At 38.9% G+C, this 20302-nt stretch overlaps 1 protein-coding gene across 2 annotated transcripts in view; it reads left to right on the top strand.

Annotated features, from left to right (window-relative positions):
* Nucleotides 1-20302, top strand: part of PRKCA (protein kinase C alpha) — a 212883-nt gene that overhangs the window by 4320 nt on the left and 188261 nt on the right. For both annotated transcript variants that reach the window (XM_063120032.1, XM_063120033.1), the window contains exon 2: nucleotides 3270-3301. In XM_063120032.1, coding sequence (XP_062976102.1) covers nucleotides 3270-3301 — 32 coding nt within the window. The remainder of the gene's footprint in view (nucleotides 1-3269; nucleotides 3302-20302) is intronic.

Genomic DNA, 20302 nt, shown 5'->3' with positions numbered 1-20302 from the left:
CAGCACTGAGGAACCAGAAGGGATATAACCATGGTCTTTCCTGGATAGAATACTGAGCTCTTATCATGCAAGATAGTTAAAGCTGTGTGTGTGGGTATGTGGCCACATACCCAGTTATACTTTAGCCTGTGAATTATGAGTTACATCTAGACTAAGTTAGTTGAAATAATAGTGATAAGTTAGTCAACACTTAAGTCTTATTGGTTTTGAGGGATACTAAATTTAACAACTGTAATCTGGATTCAACCCTATATGTGGTTGTGCACACTTCCTCCATGTGCTCATCTGGCTAGAAAAACGCGACTGGGTGTTTATGCCTGGCTTACTATGAATCATTTACATTCAAATATTTGCATGCTATAACTTGTTTGCCCTAGAGCCTGAGAATGTATTGGACTGAAGGATTGCTGAAAGTTAGGACTTTGAGGCTGTAGTTCTGATCACACTTACTTAAGGGACTTTGTGAACTGCTTCTTGGAGGACATTTTGAATCCAGGGTGTGGACAAAATACTCATGTATTGCATTAGTTAGAAATGGTGTACATGGGCAGATTGCACCATCTTCCTTTAAAATACACATAAGCAAAGGCTGAAATAGATTGCATTAACCCTTGTATGTGTGTTAAAGAAAAAAAGTGTAAAATTATACATGTGTGACCCTTCATAGTTTAGAAGATTTGCGTCTATTTTAGATTGTAGTATCAGAATCCAAGTACAAAATGTCAGGTAAGAAGTTCCCTAGATTTTGTTGGCTTTGGCAACAATTTTAGCGGTATGTCTCTTAAAGTGCAATCCTACAGATGTCTGCTTCAAGTAAGTCCCATTAAATTCAGTGGACAGTACTCCAAGGTACTTGGGTTTAGGATTCTTGCCTTAGGGTCTAATGCCATGCACACTTACCTGGGAGTAAGCTGTATTGAACACAGTGGGTCTTACTTCTGGTAAACATTGCCCTGTTAAGCTATTCTCTACTGTAGGCATGGGCAATCTCAAACCGAGGGGCCAAATGTAGCTGTCCTGGGTCCCAGTCTGGCCCTCTGGAATTTCCCAGACAGCCTCACCCCTTCCCCCGGTCCCATTCCTTTCTCCTCAATCACCGATCATCCTTGAATTTTGTTCTGCTTTATTTCTATATTTTAAACCTTTGTTGACCTTTTACTGTATTAAAAGTAACCACTTGCAGACATCATCAAATATATGTTAACTATTTGATTCTCAGCATTTTTATATTTAGATGTTTGCTGTTTTGAAGCATTGTAGAGTATTAATTTTGCCAACTACATTAAGTTTTTTTAAAAACATGCTAAAATGGATGCTCTGATAAATGACATAGTAATTATTTTCACTAGCATTCATGTTTATATGGCATTATTGTTTATAATACATTGGACCTCTCCATTTGGCTGACTTGAGACACTTGCAGCAGTAGTGTTTTTATTAAAGTAGCTTATTTAAACATAATTGTAGTTAAAATTAGCAGTTGTGAATATCAGGAGCCAATGTTAATAAACAACATTGTGAAGCTTTATTTGAACTTGGATGTATTTAATTTTATTCCCACAAATTTGTACATAGAAATAAAGAAAACATATAGTAAACATATAGTACATCTTTGTGTTTATGAAGTCTCCAGACCAATTGTGTGCCATTCTGTGAAGGTTACAAGGCGGTGCTTTGCAATTGGATTTGAATTAGTGTGTTTTATTTATTTATTTCATTTCATTTCTATACTACCCAGTAGCTGAAACTGTCTGGGCAGGGTAAACTACATAGTACCTCAACATAAACATCTTAGAAATTACAGCATCCTGGATGAAGATGCGTGGGTGGGGTGAAAGCAAATATTTGTATATAAGCTCTTTAATGCATTTCATGCTTGTAATGAAAATGCATGTGTTTGATAAATACAGTTGATCTGCCTTCACCCCACGAGAGCCAGTACTTATGTACATGTTTAAGGCTCTGAGTTTGTTGTTTCACCTCTGAATATAATCAGCTTAGGAAGAATTTTACATAGTAAGAATTTGCCAAGTCAACCACAAGTCAAGTACCGATAGGTACAAAAGCTCTCTTTGTATCCTCAAATATAAAGTGTGGCTGTCTGTATGAACAGGCTACAAACAGGCCCCAACATTCTCACTAAGGCCATAGCTAGACCTAAGGTTTATCCCTGGATCTTCCAGGGGTCAAACCTGTTCATCTAGGTGACACACAGGGGATCCAGTGCTCAGGCAGGGGCGAACCCTGGATGATCCCAGCATAAACCTTAGGTCTAGCTGTGGCCTAGATCTAAAAAATAATAATCTGGGCGATAAAGGCCTAAACTACACCAAGCAGGATATTTCACTATGAAAGTGGTATGAAAGCAGTATATAAAAGGCAGGAGCTACACTACTGCTTTATAGCATTATTGAAGTGCACTGACAACTGTTGAGGCCCATTGATACATACCATATACTGCTTTCATGCCACTCTTATAGTGCTATATCCTGATTGGTGTAGATTAGGCCTAAGTGTTCTGATCTACTTGTTAGAAGCTGTCTCCCACTTGTAATGTCATTAGAGGTATAACCACCTGATATCCTCCTGTGACAATAGTATATTTTGAACATCAAAATCAGTAAAAATAATTAAGGGTTCAATCCTATGCACGTTTGGACAGAACAGTCTTACAACCCAGCATTTCCCAGCCTGCGAATGCTGGGAACTAAACATGCATAGGATTCTCTAAACGTGCACAGGATTGTGCCTTTAATCATTCTTTAGTTATATTGCTACTAGTAATATGAATCATTATATTGTGAATATAATGTATATGTTTGGTTTTTTAAAAAAATAATTTTCACGAGACCTTTCCCATGGAATCATAAATTTCATTTAAGTCTATCACAACCCGTTTATTCATCATTTCTCTGCTGTAGCAGAATTTCAGAAAATATGCTAACGTGAGAATAAGAGTTAGGGTGCTTTTAATGGAGTTCAGCAGCAACTTGCATATTTGTCACACTGCTAAGCAAACCATATGGCACAAATAAATTGTATCATTATATAATATTTACACATTCAGAATTGTTCGGAATTAATTGTAAGATTTAAAGACACAGAGTTTAAATCTGAAATATATTCCTGGACTCAGCTAAGAAATATGCAGACTAAACAAATCATTTTTGCTTTGACAATAAATCTTCTAATCACATTACAGTTTAATATTATTTTAATGGAAAAATGTATCTCTAAGTCCCTTTTCCCTTCTTCTGTTTCCCTTGCAGGGGGTTTGGGAAACAAGGATTTCAGTGCCAAGGTAAGTAACTAATATTTTAATAATGGCTATTTAAATAATTTCTATTCTAACAATTAAATCTAGTCATTGTGTGAACGGTATCTCAAGAAGGAATTTAGCATGCCAGGAAGAAGAGTATTGAATAATCCAAAAGGATGTATATTGTTTAATCATTTATTATCTTATGAACTGTGAATCATGCAGTTTCATTTCAGTAGAATTTCCTAAAATTAAATGTCATGAAATCTGCATATAGAGCACTTTTTAATTTTTTATGAAAAGAATCTTTGTGGTTTATTTTTGTAGAGAACATTTTTCTTGTCGGGAGCTGTTGCTTCTGTGTGGGTGTTCTGACAAGTGGATTCTCTTTCCATTGGGCTTCCTTTAATACCCAAAGCTATCTTTTTTCTCCCTTCGTAATCTACATGGGCTTTATGAGTACATTCAGATGGACCTTTTGCTCTTTAGTTTAATCTGTTTATTCTATTGTATGAAGTAGAATACAGTAAGTACTTTATGAATGAATTTCAATTTAATGTCAATTGTTTGTGGTGAAAATTTTAAAATAGAATATCCCCCTTGGGATATATAGAAAATAACTTTGTTATTACCATGAATTGCATTATTGGCAGTAATATGTTGCAGGCAAAATATGCACTGAACAACATATGCGTTACAGCATGCTATTGAATATGAACATACAAAGCTGTCTTGCATCAAGTCAGACCATGCGTCCATCTAGCCTAGTACTGTCTACTTGGAGAGACAGAGGCTCTCGAAAGACTCAGGCAGAGAATTTGCACATTTACCTGATGTTCTTTTAACTGGATATGCTAAAGTTTGAACAAGAGTCTTTTTGCACGCAAAGCATGTGCCCTGCTGCTGAGCTATGGCTGTTCCACATATTCTTATGTCTGTACTTCGATCACCATTTCAGATACTCCACGTGAATCAGTATATTAATTTCTGCAAGAATGGGTATAGCACGTTGATAAACCTTCCTGTGTATAACTCGTCAGTGTTAGTGTTTGTTAATTGTGTTACATTTTCCCACCATGGAAACTGATTTTATTAAGTGGTTGAACGAGAACAGAATTTGGACTGATAATTTCGTACTGTTCTTGGGCAGCTGGCAAATTTTGAATTTGATGTGTGGCACCTGCCTTCTGTTGTTTCTTCTTCTTTTATTTAAACGTCATTGAAATAACCCATGTTTCAATGACAACTCACACTCAACCCATACTCAGTCTTGAATGTGGATTATCGTTTTGGGTTGAATTTAGCTTATGCAAAATCAGCCATCATGTCCAACTTATTTAAGCTCTTAAAAAGAATGTCTGGCTGAGCTTTCATTACTGTCCTGCATCTAGTGGCTTCTGTCAGTAATTCTTTCTTGGACGTCTTAATGTCCAGTTTTAAAGCTGTTTCCTTACTGGTTAAAAATACTTAGGATGCATCTGTAGTGAGGTCAGTGTGAAGTGATGTATTTAAAATAGTGCTAGGAGGAGATAATTGAGTTGTAAAGTCAAGCATAATAATACTTAACATTTACATAGCAGCACTTCAGAGTGTTCAAAGCGGACATTATCTCAATAATCCCAACGCAACTTGGTAAGAGAGGTCAGTGTTATTATCATCTTCATATTGCAGATTGGGAGGTAGGGTCAGAGTCAGAAAGAAAGACTGAAAGCTATGTTTAAGGGGCCACACCTAGATCAAGGTTGGGTGAAAGGTAGATCTGGATCTTTGGTGATTTGGGCTTAATCCACACCAGCCGTTTATTCCAGAATAGTATTGAGGTTGTCCCTACTGTGCCACATGATGCACAGCTGATTCCATAGTGATCTAGGAATGACCCCTCAGTTTTCCTGGATATCGATGACAGCCTTTGTCCTGTATTTTCCCCCACTCTTGCAAAAATCCTGAGGTACGCGGCTGGTGTGCACTCCCCTCATGAAGCTGTTCCTGTTCGTCATGAGTAGTGGGGCTCAGCGAACAGGCAACCAGCTGTGCAGAGCGAGATCAGGGGTATCAGGGGTGGAAGTGGGGGGAATTGTCAACACATTCTGGATGGGTTTCGGGGTCTTTCAGTACCGTGTGTGTGTGTTCTTAAAAAACTCATCTTTGCACAGGATCGCAATTCTGTCCTTATGCAAGAGTCAGGAGTCGTAAAAAAAAAAAAATCGCCCCGGAACAGCTCTTATTAATTGCGGGCAAACTCGCTGGCATGTGCCTCATGAGGGACGATCACTGAAGCAGAAAACTTCATGATCATCTCTCCCCCCTTTCGAAAGGGCTTTAGGTGTAGATGAGTCCTTGCTGTAAATCAACAACGATTTCTGACTCTCCACTGTTTAACAATAGCAGCAACATTATACTGCCTAAATTATACTGCTTAAATGAGGGTTGGGGTAACTAGAAATAGATTTTTCTGTGGAAGGCCTGTGAGTTGTGTTCAGTTTTGTTATTCAAATTTTTGGGCTCAGAATCCTGGGGCCACAGCTAGACCTAAGGTTTATCCTGGGATCATCCAGGGTTCGCCCCTGCCTGAGCACTGGATCCCCTGTGTGTCACCTAGATGAACAGGTTTGACCCCTGGATGATCCAGGGATAAACCTTAGGTCTAGCTATGGCCTAAGTGTCTGCATCTGGCTTGGGTTGGTGGATTTTGGAGTTCTAATAAAATAAAATAAAAAGTACAGCCTGCAAGCCTGAGGTTTGGCCACCCATGACTGAAAGATTATGACTGTAATGAAATTTGAATGGGAAGTTCACAGTTCATGCTATACCAGCTGGACATAACATGCAGTCAATAACCAATACAGGTTGAATAGAACAAATTAATAGTTCCAAAATATTTTTCTTCCAGTGAACTTAATGTCATCATAATCATCAGTTTACTGCTATGCTGCTTTTCTGTAGTGAACTTTGTCCTTGTTCTGTTGTGACAGGCTGTAAAGTCTACCCTGTCCTGCAACGCTTTTAATGCTTAATGTTTGCTGCTCTTTAATTTTAGTGCTGCTCACAAATTTTATTGTATCATTTCGTAGCTTTGTTCTTTGAGTTTTATGTGAAATTTTAATGTTTTTATTGTACATTGTCCTGAGAGCCTGCTAGGTGGTGTATGCAATTTTATTAATCAGATAAATCAAAAGAGTGAATAAATAAATAACACAACACATGATTAAAATAGAACATATATCAAAATAATTTATTAACAATTATAAGATATATGTACAAAATTTAAATAGTAACAGGAACAATATTTCAGCAGGCCAAAAACATTTCATATTAATTAAGTCAATATAATAGCAAATAATTTACTAATACTAAGGCCCTGATAGCAGCAGAAATTAATATATCTTTTCCAAAACTAAATGTTGCACCCATTGCCCTCCTAGGCCAGGTAGGTTGGGTTGGACAGCAGCAGCTTTTGTAGCTGAAGTCAGTCAAGGCCAGGTGGAATGGGCCTGGCAGAAAAGTAGGGTTACATTAAAAAAGGAAAAAAAAGATGCTTGTGACTTCAGGAGTTATGCTTTCTATCTATCTTATGCATTCCTACCGTGTCAAATTCCCTGATTGCTAAGGATGTGGACAAGTTGCTTAGAGGAGTGAGGCAAACCATTTGCTTGCTACACTCATGCCCATCCTGCTTTTAAAAGTTGTCAGAGGGGGACTGACCAGATGGGTGGAGGTGATCATAAATGCTTCTTTGAAGGAGGGCTGTATCCTTCAACATTAAAAGAAGCAGTGCTAACATTGTTTTTAAAGTTGCCTTCACTTCATTTTATTTAAGTAATTAATAGAATTATGTACTGCTGACCATATTTAAAAATATCTGTTTTATATTAAATACATTCTAATATGCTGATGCCAGAGGAAGATGATGTTGAGCAGTGTGAGAAAGTTGAGGACAAGGACCACCTGGGTGGCATGTCATAGCTGTGCTGAACTTCAGGTCCTCCTAAGAAACATTTTGTCCAGTGATGAGGGAAACCTCACCAGGTGAATGAAGAGCTGAGTTTGGAACCTTGGACTGTGTGTATTGAGGCTTTACAGTTAGGCAGCAAGATCCTTCTTCTCTTCCTTCCTCTTCCTCCGCACTTACATTTTTGGGATGAACATGTCAGTTAAATCATGAGTTGCAATGCTATGAAATTCCCTGAACTGCTACAGCTAAAACTGCCCAGATTCTAGGAGTAATGCCTCATATTAATGCTGCTCTTTTAAAGAATCTCTGGACAAGGTATTGTTATTCTGATTTAAAATGACACTGTCAAGGTTTAAAATGCTCTTAACTTGTGATAACTTAGGTGCTTGCCAACTTTTCATTATGCAGTTTGTGACTTTTTTGGGCAGTTTAGTTGTAACTTTGGGCACTTAACACTGTCAGTTTTATTTGATCATAGTCCCCATTTCTGTCATTCGCTTGCATTAGCATTGTGCAGCAAATGTTTAGTTTAAAAGTAAGATGTATTTAGAACTAATGGTATTTTCACTTGAGTTTAAAAATCCATAAAATGATTTCAGTTTCTTTAATCTCTCTAACCCTAAATTTAGCTGACATATTTTAATACTTGGAATGGTCATATTCCAGTTTCCTCAAATCAGAGTATTTTTATGAGCTCAGTCCTAATATATTTCAGAGGCTTGGATCCAAAGGACTGCATGAAGCATTTTGTACACAGCTAAGAAGCCAGTTCTGAGGGTGGGGGAGCACTCTGGAATGGTATGCTGTTTGAAGTGGCAGGATGCAGCTGGCATAATAAATCACTCCCCCACCCCCACCCAACATCTACAAAAGTGCTTTCTGCTCAAGCATGTGGCTTTTCGGATCTTGGCCACAGCACTGTGCCTTATATGTTTGCTTGTTGTTGTTGTTTTTTTTAAAAAATACTAGATCTGTAGGCTGTTATGCAGTTTTCATTTCATTGGGCACATCTGCTTGTGATAAATATTTCTGTGTATAATTAAACTGGATGATTTGCTAAAACATTGGCAATCTTTCAACTGATATAAACTAGTAACATTTATGTCTACCCAAGCTATTTGCTGTTAGGAACTTTTTCTTCCTTTTTCTTTTTGGGAACGTAAAGTTTCTCATACTTTATAAGCAATCCTTCTGGTTTTCCACTGAAAGCATAATTTTAAGATTGTTAACACACATTCTGACAGCTTATTTTGCAGAGCATGCAGGAGAACAAACTGACTGTGAAATTAATGACACTTATTCTAATACAAATTACGTGAAGCCATGACAAGGAAATTACTGGAAATTAGACAAATCTAAAAACGTATCAGCGCCCCCCCCCCCCACGCTCCAAGTGTGAATGCTTTGTATGTTAAAGGAATAAATAAAGGATAAACACTGGGCTTTGCTCCTTTTCATTAACTGTATTTTGTTCTTTATGAAATACTGGCCATTCTCTTGGCTTCTTTTTTGAGCAAATTATTTTTCTTGAAGAGCAGCATTTAATTACTTCAGGGAAGAAGAGCGGAACATATTGGTGAATTGAGAGGCCAGGAGGTATACATAGTACTAGCTTTTCTGCTTCTAACCTGAGTAGGTTTATTAATGTAGTAACTATGTTAGGAGCATTGGTTTCCTTAGGGAAAACATTTTTCACCTCCAATAATTATAATGCTTATATTATATACTATTATAGTGCTTATGATGTGTTAAAACTTTCCTCCATATTGGGAGCTTAGAGCTGGTGAACATAGAGCTCTTCACTACATTTCGGCTTTGCTTGTAGTTTATTTAAATGTGATTAAATGCTCTGTCTTCCGTATGGCAGCTGTCTGTGGGAACAAATGTGTAGTAAGAGCATCCTTGCCATGCTGATCTAGACATTGTCACTTTAAATTTCTGTGTGTATATGCTTCGGTGGTGGAAGGAGTACTTAACCACATTTAAATAAATTGCAAGTAAAGCCGCCATGGTCAAGGGAACTAGAACCTGAGTAGACATCAGGCACAGTGAAATTGAGTATTTTATTTTGTTGTAGAGTGGAAGATCTTCATGCACACAGGGTATTTATCAAACTGGAGGGAGGTATTAAGTGGGACACTGGAGGGCTTTGTCCTGGGCCTGGTACTCTGCAACATTTTATTACTGATGAAGATGAAGGGATGTAGGGAATATTTATTGAATTTGTAGCTGATAGACAACTGGAAAGGATAAAATCTGATTTTTTAAAGGTTTTCCTATTTCAGATTAGTCTGCAAGACTGGACAGTGCTTCTCAGAGGATGGCTTTATTGAAAGATAATCTGAATCTCTTGTTTCTTTGTATTCAGCTGAGAAACACAAACATAAGAGCGAGAATATTTCAGTTTCTTTGTGCCAAACAGCAGTGCACTGAATAGGCTGTAATAGTTTAGAGAATTCTTTCCTAACTCAGTTAATGGATACACAGAAATTGCTGCAACCGTAACTTAATGTTCTCTTCTCTACTTCAGTCCTAATGAGAAATGACGTTATTTATTAATTTTGAATGTTTTATTCCTTGATTGTATCTGTTTTTGCTTTACCCTCCTCACACAAGTGGGAATTGCATAAAAGGGCTAAATCTGCTCACTTCTTTAAGGTTGATTAGAGACTGATTGCAACATTGCGCAACTATGAAAACAGTATATCATAAATACATCTCTATATAAAACAAACTAAATTAACTACTGGTTTTTTTTAAACAAAAGTTTATTCTCTACAGAAATATATATCCAATTGCTGCAATCCAGAGAACACAATTTGTGTTCAGAAGGAAGTTACTTTGAGCAGATCAGCTGTTGTATGACCTGCTAATTGTTAACCCATAACTTGTTGCTCTACCAAGGGTTTATCTGGCAAATGATTGAACATACCATGGTTTGTTTTCTCAATACCTGGCTTGTTTGATTCACTCCCTGTCTGTATCCCAAATGCCTTTGTAGCACTGTAGTACTTTTTTTTTTAACCACTCCCACCACCAGTTCGGTAGCTTTGCAAAACAACTCCTGAACAACCCACGGTTCTGGATTCACATGTAACAACAATCCTTGGATTAAAAACATAGAGTTCACAACTGAGGCCTTAGCTAGACCTAAGGTTTATCCCAGGATCGTCCTGGGGTCATCCCTGTTCATGTAAATGACACACAGGGGATCCCGGGAGCGGGCAGGGATGACCCCGGGATGATCCTGGGATAAACCTTAGGTCTAGCTAAGGCCCCAGTAGCAAACTATGGGGGTATTTCTGGGTTGTTTGTAGTTAATAAACTATGGTGTGTTAGTGTGTTTGAGTTCACACATCACAACAACCCAGAATTCAACAACCAATGAGTTAAATAAACCATGGGCTAATGTTATGTGCGAACCAGGTCTTTGTGTGCAAAACATAATGCATGTCTGTAGCAAAGGATGGGAATGGGAGTAGACCGAATCTGGAAACCTGAGCCTATAGATAATAAGCACAGTTGTATGTTGTATTATATTTGCTCCCACCCTTGCACTTCATCTGCTTCCTTTTAGTTCACAGTATGCCTTTTGATTCAGCCAACTTTTTACAGATTGCCTAATTATGTATATTTTAAGAATCAGTGAGGTATCTGATTATCTTTATGGAATCCCTTTATGCCCTTGAATGAGGCATGAATGCTATGTAGCTAGCACTGGGACCAGCTGAGCCTCTTTCATTGATCTTTCATTGTCTTGCCCACACACTGCCTTCTCCCTTTTATACATCTCTATGCTGCTTCTTTTTTTAACAGCACCCCAACAACAGCATGTTGCTTTCATAGAACCTGTTTGAGCTTTGCTCTCACAGCTCTGAAGCTCTCACTCAATATCGTGCCTCTCACTCTTCTTAAAATTCTAGCTTCCATCTTCTTTACCATTTGCACCATTTTCAAAATTCCCTGAAATACTGCTACCTTATCCAAGATCTTCCTGCTTCGTAATACCATAATACGATCCTTTGCTAAGACACTTGTTTAGGAGTAATTTAGCTTGATCATCTAAGTCACCCGGCTTAGCTTTATTGCTTAATACCGGAATCCTGGTTTGTTAGCTTTTGTCTAACTTGTTTCAGGTACCTACAGTGAAAGCTATATTATAAAAAATATCTCCTTCGATATTGATATGTTTATCATATATTGTAGGGGTGGGCAACATACAATCTAATGGCAGCATGCCCTCCTCAGTGTGCCCTGAATTCAGTTCCAACATTTTTTAAAAAAACTTCTTTGTTGTGGATATGTTTTCAAGCTAAATTTGATCATTTTAGCACCCCATAGCTGGCAGCAAACCACTATGGAGTGGTTTGCCACTGAAGTTCGGTGACACACCACCTGTGTTTTGGATTGTTCAAAAACATTTTAAGGGGGTGGGGTGAAAATGACTCCTGGAACCCTGCAATTGCCCACCCCTGATGCCTTTGAATATCATGAAACATTCTGTCTATGATTTCCCTGTTCATGCAGAGGCTCTGTTGCACAAATGGAATTCTTATATGGTTCAAGAGTTTTCATTGGAGCTCATAGCCAGCCTTGGAATAAAAACCATAAGCTTTCCCAGTGGACATGTTTTCCCTGCTACATGTCTACAAATCCATTGTTCCATTCATGATGGCAATAGTCAGAAGGTGTGTATGATAATGAAAACCCAAGATCTCTGATGTAGAGATCATCTAAGATATTTACTGAATTTTAATAATGCTTCTCTTGTCAATTTAGGGTGAAAGGTAGGTTAGTGCATTAATATGTGCATTAATCTGGATTGAAGCTGTAATAAAGCTTTAGGGTGACCCAAAATAATGTTGTTTCCAGAAAAGCTTATGTTATAAGAGGTTTGTTAGTGTTCATGGTGCTACAATACTCTTTGTTGCTTTTACTGCAACTGACTAACATAGCTATGCCTCTGGAAAATATTATATCCTGTTTCCTTTGATTAAACTGATGAAAATGTTAGCAGTGTTATAATGACATAGGAGTATTAAGGTTCACATTTCCCAGATGGACCTGCCCTATATTTGCAGGCTTGTCCATTTGAGTTCTGCTACAGTCTAAGAGAGTTAGGAAGAACTTTGACTGAAAAATACATATATGTGGGGGAATCTATGATGTCTTTGTTCAGAATAATGGGCATTACTCTGTTTAAAAGGAAGAAACTTTGCTTAAAAATGACATTCCTTGCAAAACAAATTGAATCATCAATTTAATACATTTAGAGTGTACTTTTAATGCATTGGTACAATAAAAGTGATAGTTATATGATGGCGTTGTAAGAATAAGACCAGAGCATACGGTTTGAAATCTAATGGTGTCTCCCAACCCTCTGGAACAGATGTTTTTGGTAGGTGTGGGGGGCTGCAGTGGGGAAAGGAATCTATTGACACACACTGCTGTTCCATCGTGGGAGGACTCTTAATTGGATACCACGCAGTGAGAGCATAACTAAATGTTATGTACTTTCCTATGCTGAAAGGAGTGTTGTCTAATTTTTAACTTCTTCAGAGGCCACCAAACACAGAATTGTTGGGGCAAAGTATTGTCCTCTGTGATCAATTGAGTGCCGGTCTGGTGCGATGTGGATAGGGTGCTTGACTTGGTCCAGGCTAGGTTCAGATTCAGCCATGGAAAGCTCTGAGTGAGAGAATGACAAACCCATTGTAATTCATAGGGTTGTGATGACGGTGAGGTAAATAGTATTCTAAATGTCTTGTTGGAAGGGCAGGATTCAAATGTTGTTAAATAATGGCTGTGCTTTGTGGTGTGAGAGGAGAGTCATGTGTTACTGGATGAGGCGCGTACTAGAGGAATACAGCAGAAGAGATGGAACACTAGGAACAAAGAAGTTGCCTTATACTGAGTCAGACCATGGGTCCATCTAGCTCATGATTGTCTACAATGACTGGCAGCGACTCTCCAGGGTTTTAGATAGAAATTTATCCAGTGCTACCTGGAGATGCCAGGGACATTCTGCATGCAACGCATTCTGCATGCAACGCAGGTGCTCTATCGCTGAGCCATAGTCCCTCCTAGGCACTGTTCCATCTAAGCAATATTAATTGTGTTCAGATCCAACCATTCCGCACACTGTTCCTTCTAGAGATGTTGCTTCATTTAACATTGTTTCTAAAAAGTAATCTTAGAAATGTGAGAACAGTTAAATGATAGGAATTTCAAGTTGGCATGCCAAAATATTCTGGAATTAAAGACTACAGTTACAGACATATTTATTGTCTATATTCATAGTAATACTATCTTTGCTTCATATGTATGCATCATATGTGTTATATACAAATTAATTTTGCAGGTTATCGAAAACATTTTACAAAGTTGCTTTTAACTTTCTTTTGGCAGTTGGGAAAAGATTGTCTAAAACCCTAAAAATATGAAAGCTTTGTGTTAAATAAAACTTTAAGTAAATCCTATCTTTCAACAAATATGACATCATGGTGTCTGCTTTCTAAATGTAGCTATTTCCTTGTCTAAAATTCACCCACTTGTTAGTACAAATAGCACAGTGTCTTTTAATTTTAGTTTCTGAATCAACATGCACAGCAATTGCCATGACTTGTATACAAAAGGCTTGCAGTTTCTGAAAAACAGTATCTATTAATAGTCATGTGGCTAAATTAAACACATTCCTGTGAAGTCCCTGATAGATGATCTTCATCTGAAGATGAACAAGATCACACCTTCTCTGCGGGTAGTTCTAAATCTCTCAGCCAGCAGAGTGTATTGGTTACAGTGTCATACTAGGACTGGGAGATCCAAGTTAAAATTTCCACTTATCCAGAAAGTTTACTCAGTGACAGACCAAGATCACTATCTGTGAGCCTAATCTACCTCACAGAGTTGTTGTGGGGAGAAAGGCCATGTATGCCACCTTGAGCTCCTTGGAGAAATATTAATATATAAATCTCATGAATGAATACATAAACAAAATAGTACCTTTTGATACCACTGATTACTAACTTCTTCTGGTTTACAGACTCAGTTCACACATCACAGCAGCAGTTCCTGGTTGTTTAACCCAGGAATCATAGCCTTAGCTAAACCAGCCTTTATCCTGGGGCGAACCCTGGGATTGTCCCTGTGCATCCAGATGACACACAGGGGATCCTGGGATCAGGGAGGGATCATCCCTCCCTGGCCCAGGGATACAGCCCTACACTTTGGGCCCATTTTTTCTGCGGTCTTGGGCTGAGCCGGAGACCGCGAGATGTGTGGCCCATTGTTGCGGGTTGACGCGGCTCCACACGATTCCTCGCTGGGAGCTGCACCCATCGGGGGTAGGGTGGGGGGAGCGGGGAAATTAAAGTATTTTTTTTTAAAAAAACTTACCTTTTGGTGCTCGTGCACCTGTTGCTTTTTTTAAAAATGGCAGGCACGACACCTCTCCTCAATGTTTAAGGTGGTTAAATTATACTTTTTGGTTACTTTGTAATTTAAACCAAGGAGAAGAGTTTGTTTTTACTGTGATGTAGGCTCAAACCATTTAAATAGTTTGTTTTTCAGTGACATAGGCTTGAGCCATTATGCCACCATAAATATCTTCATATTTAAATGTTGCAGGACTCATCTGCTGTATTTCAGTTTTTACACTTGTCTTCCTTGTGGGCAAATTTGTGCAAATCATATCTTTTAAAATCCCTCTAATCCAGCTTTCTCAATCTGGTAACCTCCAGATGTGTTGGACCAAACTCTCAACATCCCCACCCCACATGACTTTCTCTCTCTCTCGCATCCTGTCTGTTTCTCTCTCCTTCCTTTTAACTATGCTTTTCTATGACTTAAGCAGATGTTCCTTACCCCTTCTCTTTTTAATGCCAATTATAGTTTGGGGAGTAATACACACATGCTCCAGTAAAAGCTGGTTGGCGAACTCATGAAGAGTAACTTCAGATTTAATTCTGGGCATGCAAGAGAGGGAGCGGCAGCTTAGCAAAGAAAGTAGAAAGACAAATGTCATGTATGCTTGTTTGGATCCAGAACACGTTGCTATTTCAAAAAATAAAATAAAATACAAAGGTAGAAGTTTACAGAAATGCCATGTCAGTGATAGGATATATTGTGTGTATATGTATGTACACATACACAATTATGCACTCACAGTATTAGATGAAATGTTACAAAAAATACAGTGTATTATTTAAATAATGTGACCTTATACTAGTTTGGTTTCCTAATCTTTATTCACTTCATGTTAATTGAAAGTGTCATAGACTTGGACAGTCACTCTCAATTTATAGCCATGGACAGATCTTTATCTAAAAACAAACAAACTATGCAGCACAATCAAGTCTTGTTAGAGAACTGTATACCCAGATTTTCTATTTCATCATTCTTTGTATAGGAATAAAACAATTCAGTAACTGGGAAGTGGTAAATAATAGTTAAAAGGCAATCAGCCAGAAGACTTGAAATGTTATTTATTTATTACATTTGTATACCGCTCCCCTCCCCCCAGTTAGGCGAAACTCTTTGGGTGATTTACAAGACAAAGGTTAAAACCATAAAATACACTAACATATTAAAACATAATATAATACCATGAGTTTAAAACAGAATAAAACCAAGATAAATGCCAGCAGCATGCAAAGATCTAAAAATGCACTAACACAATTTTTAAAACTGAAGGACTAAAAAGCCTGACATATAATGGGATGATTGAATGTTCCTAAGACATTCTCATAGCAACAAGGGACCATTTATTTGTGTGCAGCTCCAGTAAGACTAGGAGACCCAATTGAACGACCACTTGGATGGGGCTGATTACATGGACCTGGCCCATGCAGCTGCATTACTGGAGCAATGTTGCTTCCATGGCAAAGACCCATGCAATTGGCTTGTTGAGTGGGAGGGGAAGCATCTAGAGAAGCCACCTAACATGGATGTATGCATTATGCATAATCTGAAACCAGGTTCTCCGGTCACAAATTGGGAATGGTCTTTTTGTGTAAGGAATGAGTCTAGCATGGACAAAACGTCTAATGGAGGTGGATTCACTCTGTGCAAAATGGTACCTTGCAGAAGCAGGAAACCTCCCTTTGGGGTCCTTGTGTTGTTCTCCTGCTTGTTTAGTTGAGGTTTGTTTGTGCAGTGTGGGAGGAACACATGTTATCCAAGCATGGGGAAATCATGGTGATCCTTGATGGGAACATTTGGGTGTGGTGATAAATGTTTCTGCCAGTATCAGGAAGGGAGGAAACATATTTCAACTCAAACCCTTGGAGTGGTGGATGGCACATCCCATTTTTGTTGCTATTTGCACACTTATAATACCAAGGATTTCTTCAAGCAGTATAAAATACAGGGCTTAATCATAGCCTATGTGAAAATGGGTTTAGAAGTTATAGTGCCTAATTTGTGCAGTTGAGAGCCTGTGCAGTGTAGTGACTAGAGTGTTGGACTGGAACTTGGGAAACCAAAATTCAAGTCCCAACTGAGTCATGCAGCTCACTGGGTGAGTTTGGGCTAGTCACTGATACTCAGCCCAACCTACCTCACAGGTTTGCTGGGAGGAAAATTGAGTGGATGAGGATCATGTATGCCACCTTGGGTTCCTTGGAGGAAAGTCAGGATATGAATGTAACAAATCAATAAATAAAATAATTTTGATGCCTCACGTAATACATTTATTGTGGGTCCATACTGACCCAGGCTGTGAGGGATCAATTATTAAACTGCAGAATCATTAAAAACAACAGCAGTAGTACATAAAACTAATATACCAAGTAAAAGGCTAGACTGACATGCTAGCTTTGTACATGCAGAGAATTTTTTAAATATTGGGTGTGTGCAGGGCTGGCACTACCATTAGGCCAACTAGGCAGCCACCTAGGACACAGACCTCAGAGGGGCGCAGTACTGCCCTTTAAGGGATACAGTTTTATACAAATTAGCTGTTTTAAGAAAAAAAAACATAATAAAAGGAAATTATAATAGTTCAGAAACTCTTCTTGAACAGCTGAATCAAAGTTGGCAATTTGGGGGGGGGGGTTGTAAGTAGCTTTCCCTGCCTAGGGTGCAAAATAGTCTGGCACCAGCCCTGGGTGTGTATTCTAAGATTACCCCACAATGAATACATGATATCAACGTGCTGTGTGTTGATCTGCAATTTGGCTCTGACTTTGATAGCCACTTAGGACTTACTCGAAGGTATTGAAATTTCCTTTTCCTCAGTCAGACTACCAAAACTCATAACACTGTGACCTCAAAAAGGTATTTGGTTTTGCAGAATGAGGACTGGCATTAAGCCTCTTATGCTGATTTACCGGACTTGAAACTCTTGATCAATTAATTTCATAGCTGCATGTATTTGAAATTCAATTGTGTTGAAAAAGTCAACCTTATTTCAAAGGCAGTTACAGAAGGACTCCTAGCCATGGCTAAGACAGTTTGCTGTGTATTAAAAAGACCTGTTTGCAGCTTTCTGGATAATTGGTAGGGTTTTCTAAAGGGTGTAATTTTCTTTCATTTTTGCTTTGCTTTGTGCCTTCTCTTTTGTGTTCTTTTTACTGTATTCCCCACCAGCACTCCCAGTAACTGCTTTCATGCGAAGAAAACACAAATCCTGGCCCCATCTAATAGTAACAGCTGGAGATCCCACCCCCACCCCCAATATTTTGGGGAGAAATCCATTGGCTTATTTCCCCCCCCCCCGGGGCTTAAATCTAAAGGGAAAGAAAATGTAGGAAAGTTGTGCAAAGAGGCTACAAGAATTGTTTCAGGCAGTCACAAAGGAAGAAGAGAAAGCAGAAGTTAAGCAAGGATCCTGAAGCCCCCACCTATGTGTTCAATTTATGCAAAGCCGCCTCCTGATTCTCAAGTAACCAAGGGCCTGTTGCCCTTCAGATGTTTTTGACTACAACTCCTATAAACCCCAGCCCGCATGACCAATGGTTAGGGATTATGGGAGTTGTAGTCCAAAACATCTGGAGGACACCTAGTTGCCTGCTCCTAAACTAGACTATATCATGGGCTATGCAAGCAAAAGCAAGAGTGTCTCAGCACTCCAAATCCCTTAGCACCTAAGTTCCAAGCAAGAGCAATGTGAGCGCATTTCAGAAAGTAATGGCGTCTTGTCATATGGTTCTAGTAGACCCTTTGCCATTACTTTTTAAAATTAAATTGTATATGAACTGGGGCTTCTTTCCTGAGCATTACATGCCCATGCTTGGGGACTAACAATCTCTTTAAAGGCGGTGTAAAGAGTAGCCGTGATTGGGTACTTGTTGAGGTCATGGGAGCTGATGCTTCTCTTTACCTTTGCAATCTGTTTGTTCACCTGCTGCTCGCTCTGGCCTAGATAACAGTGGCGGTGAGAAGAATGAAGCACTCTAGATGCCCGTGCCTATTTGCTGATGGCTCTCTGCCTGCCAAGTAGGAAAGTGGTAGCAAGGATGAGGAGCAATAACAGTAATAGTAGTTGGTGACAGTGGTGATGAGAAGGCAGACTCACTGAGGAAGTGGGACAATTGAGGGTGTCTTGCCCAAGGGCCCTCAAAAACTTAGCACCAGCATACTGGTATTAGCTGTGTAAATTTCTTAAACCACAGAGACAAAGCTTGTAACCAGTACAATACAATTATTGTAAAAAACAAACAAAAAACTCCTCCTCTTCTTCTTCTTCAGATAAGAATTCTTGCTAACGAACTGTATTGGTGGTGGAATGTTTTAGATAGTAGTGTACTGACAGAAAGATAGTAGCAACCAACATTGTGTTAAGCACTTATTTATAGCTGAAAGGTTATGAGCAAAGGTTAAGGCAGCGAACATCTGTGAAATCATAGTGCTTTCTACTAGTTGCCAGAAATGGAATTGTCCTTGATAAACATGCAAACATACTGAAAGTAGGATAATTTTATCCATTCTCAAAATCTTAGCAGTACTTGGTTGGAATGTTAAAGCAACCACTACAGATGTGTAACATTGTTCTTAAAGATAGCATGTTTATGATAGCATGTATAACCAGCCCTCTTTCCAGCAAACAGATGCTTTCTTTGAGAGACAATATGAAAACTGGCATTTTTACACTTCTGATTGGGTTTTTCTAGCAGAGGCTTGATAAAGCTGCTTCTCAAGACTGCCTGGAAAAGCTATTTTTGGTAAATCATTTGCGTAGATAGCAGAAGAATTGGAAAGAATTGTAAGAAGGCTTCAGCCTTTTCCCTTGACACGCCTACCATGTTGAGTGTGGTACTGCCCACTGGCGAGCATGATGAGTGACCAGCCTTTCTTCCAACCTTGAAGCTACAGAGGTGGGCGGAAGTTGTCCCAGCAGCTTTTCAACAATCTCTGCACTCCCCTCTCTAGCTCCAAAATTGGGAGGAAGGCTATGACCTTCCATCTCCCAGCATCAGCTGAAGCCCCAGTTTCCCTGGTTCTCTGTCCCAGAAGAAAGAGAGTTAGAAGATGCTTTCACTCACTTCTTGGCATTGGAGTTCTTACACCCTATGAAGCCCACACTCTCCCTGATACTCTTTTCCACAGGGGAGGAGCTTTCAGCCCGTGCTCTAGGAAGGAAGGGTCTCTGAGCGCTTTTGCTGAACACTGGCTGGGGCTGGAGGGCTCCCCACCTGCCTTTCACATTGGAACATTTTGTGGGGATTCCTTTTATGTCAGGCAGAGGTGCTTGACAGGCTCCAACCAACCGGTAGTGGGAAGGAAATGAGTGACAACAATTTTTGGCTTGGGTGAGCAAGGCCAGCCAAAAATTGTGGATCTCTGATTGTGAGCCATCTTTGAAATTTAATTTCTAAAATCAAATAAAGGCTACAAAAAGGAAATATGGCAACTATTCTGTTACATTTTTAATTTATATTTTCCCTATATAGAGTCTAATCTTACTGGAAAAATTACCAGGATATTTAAAATGGAGTAGATTAAATATTGTGAACAGTTAAAAAAAAACCACCTTTCTATTTATATCATGGAAAAGTCGTGTGATGTTTAGGTTTGTGGTGTCATTTGAGTGAGATTTATAATTCATGCTGTAAATGGGAAAATACTATTCATTCTTCAGCCTTCAACGAACA

The sequence above is a fragment of the Elgaria multicarinata genome, chromosome 3 (assembly GCF_023053635.1).
Source record: "Elgaria multicarinata webbii isolate HBS135686 ecotype San Diego chromosome 3, rElgMul1.1.pri, whole genome shotgun sequence".
Lineage (NCBI taxonomy): Eukaryota > Metazoa > Chordata > Lepidosauria > Squamata > Anguidae > Elgaria > Elgaria multicarinata.
The sequence above is the reverse complement of the archived record's forward strand: the minus strand, read 5'-3'. Positions and strand labels throughout refer to the sequence as shown.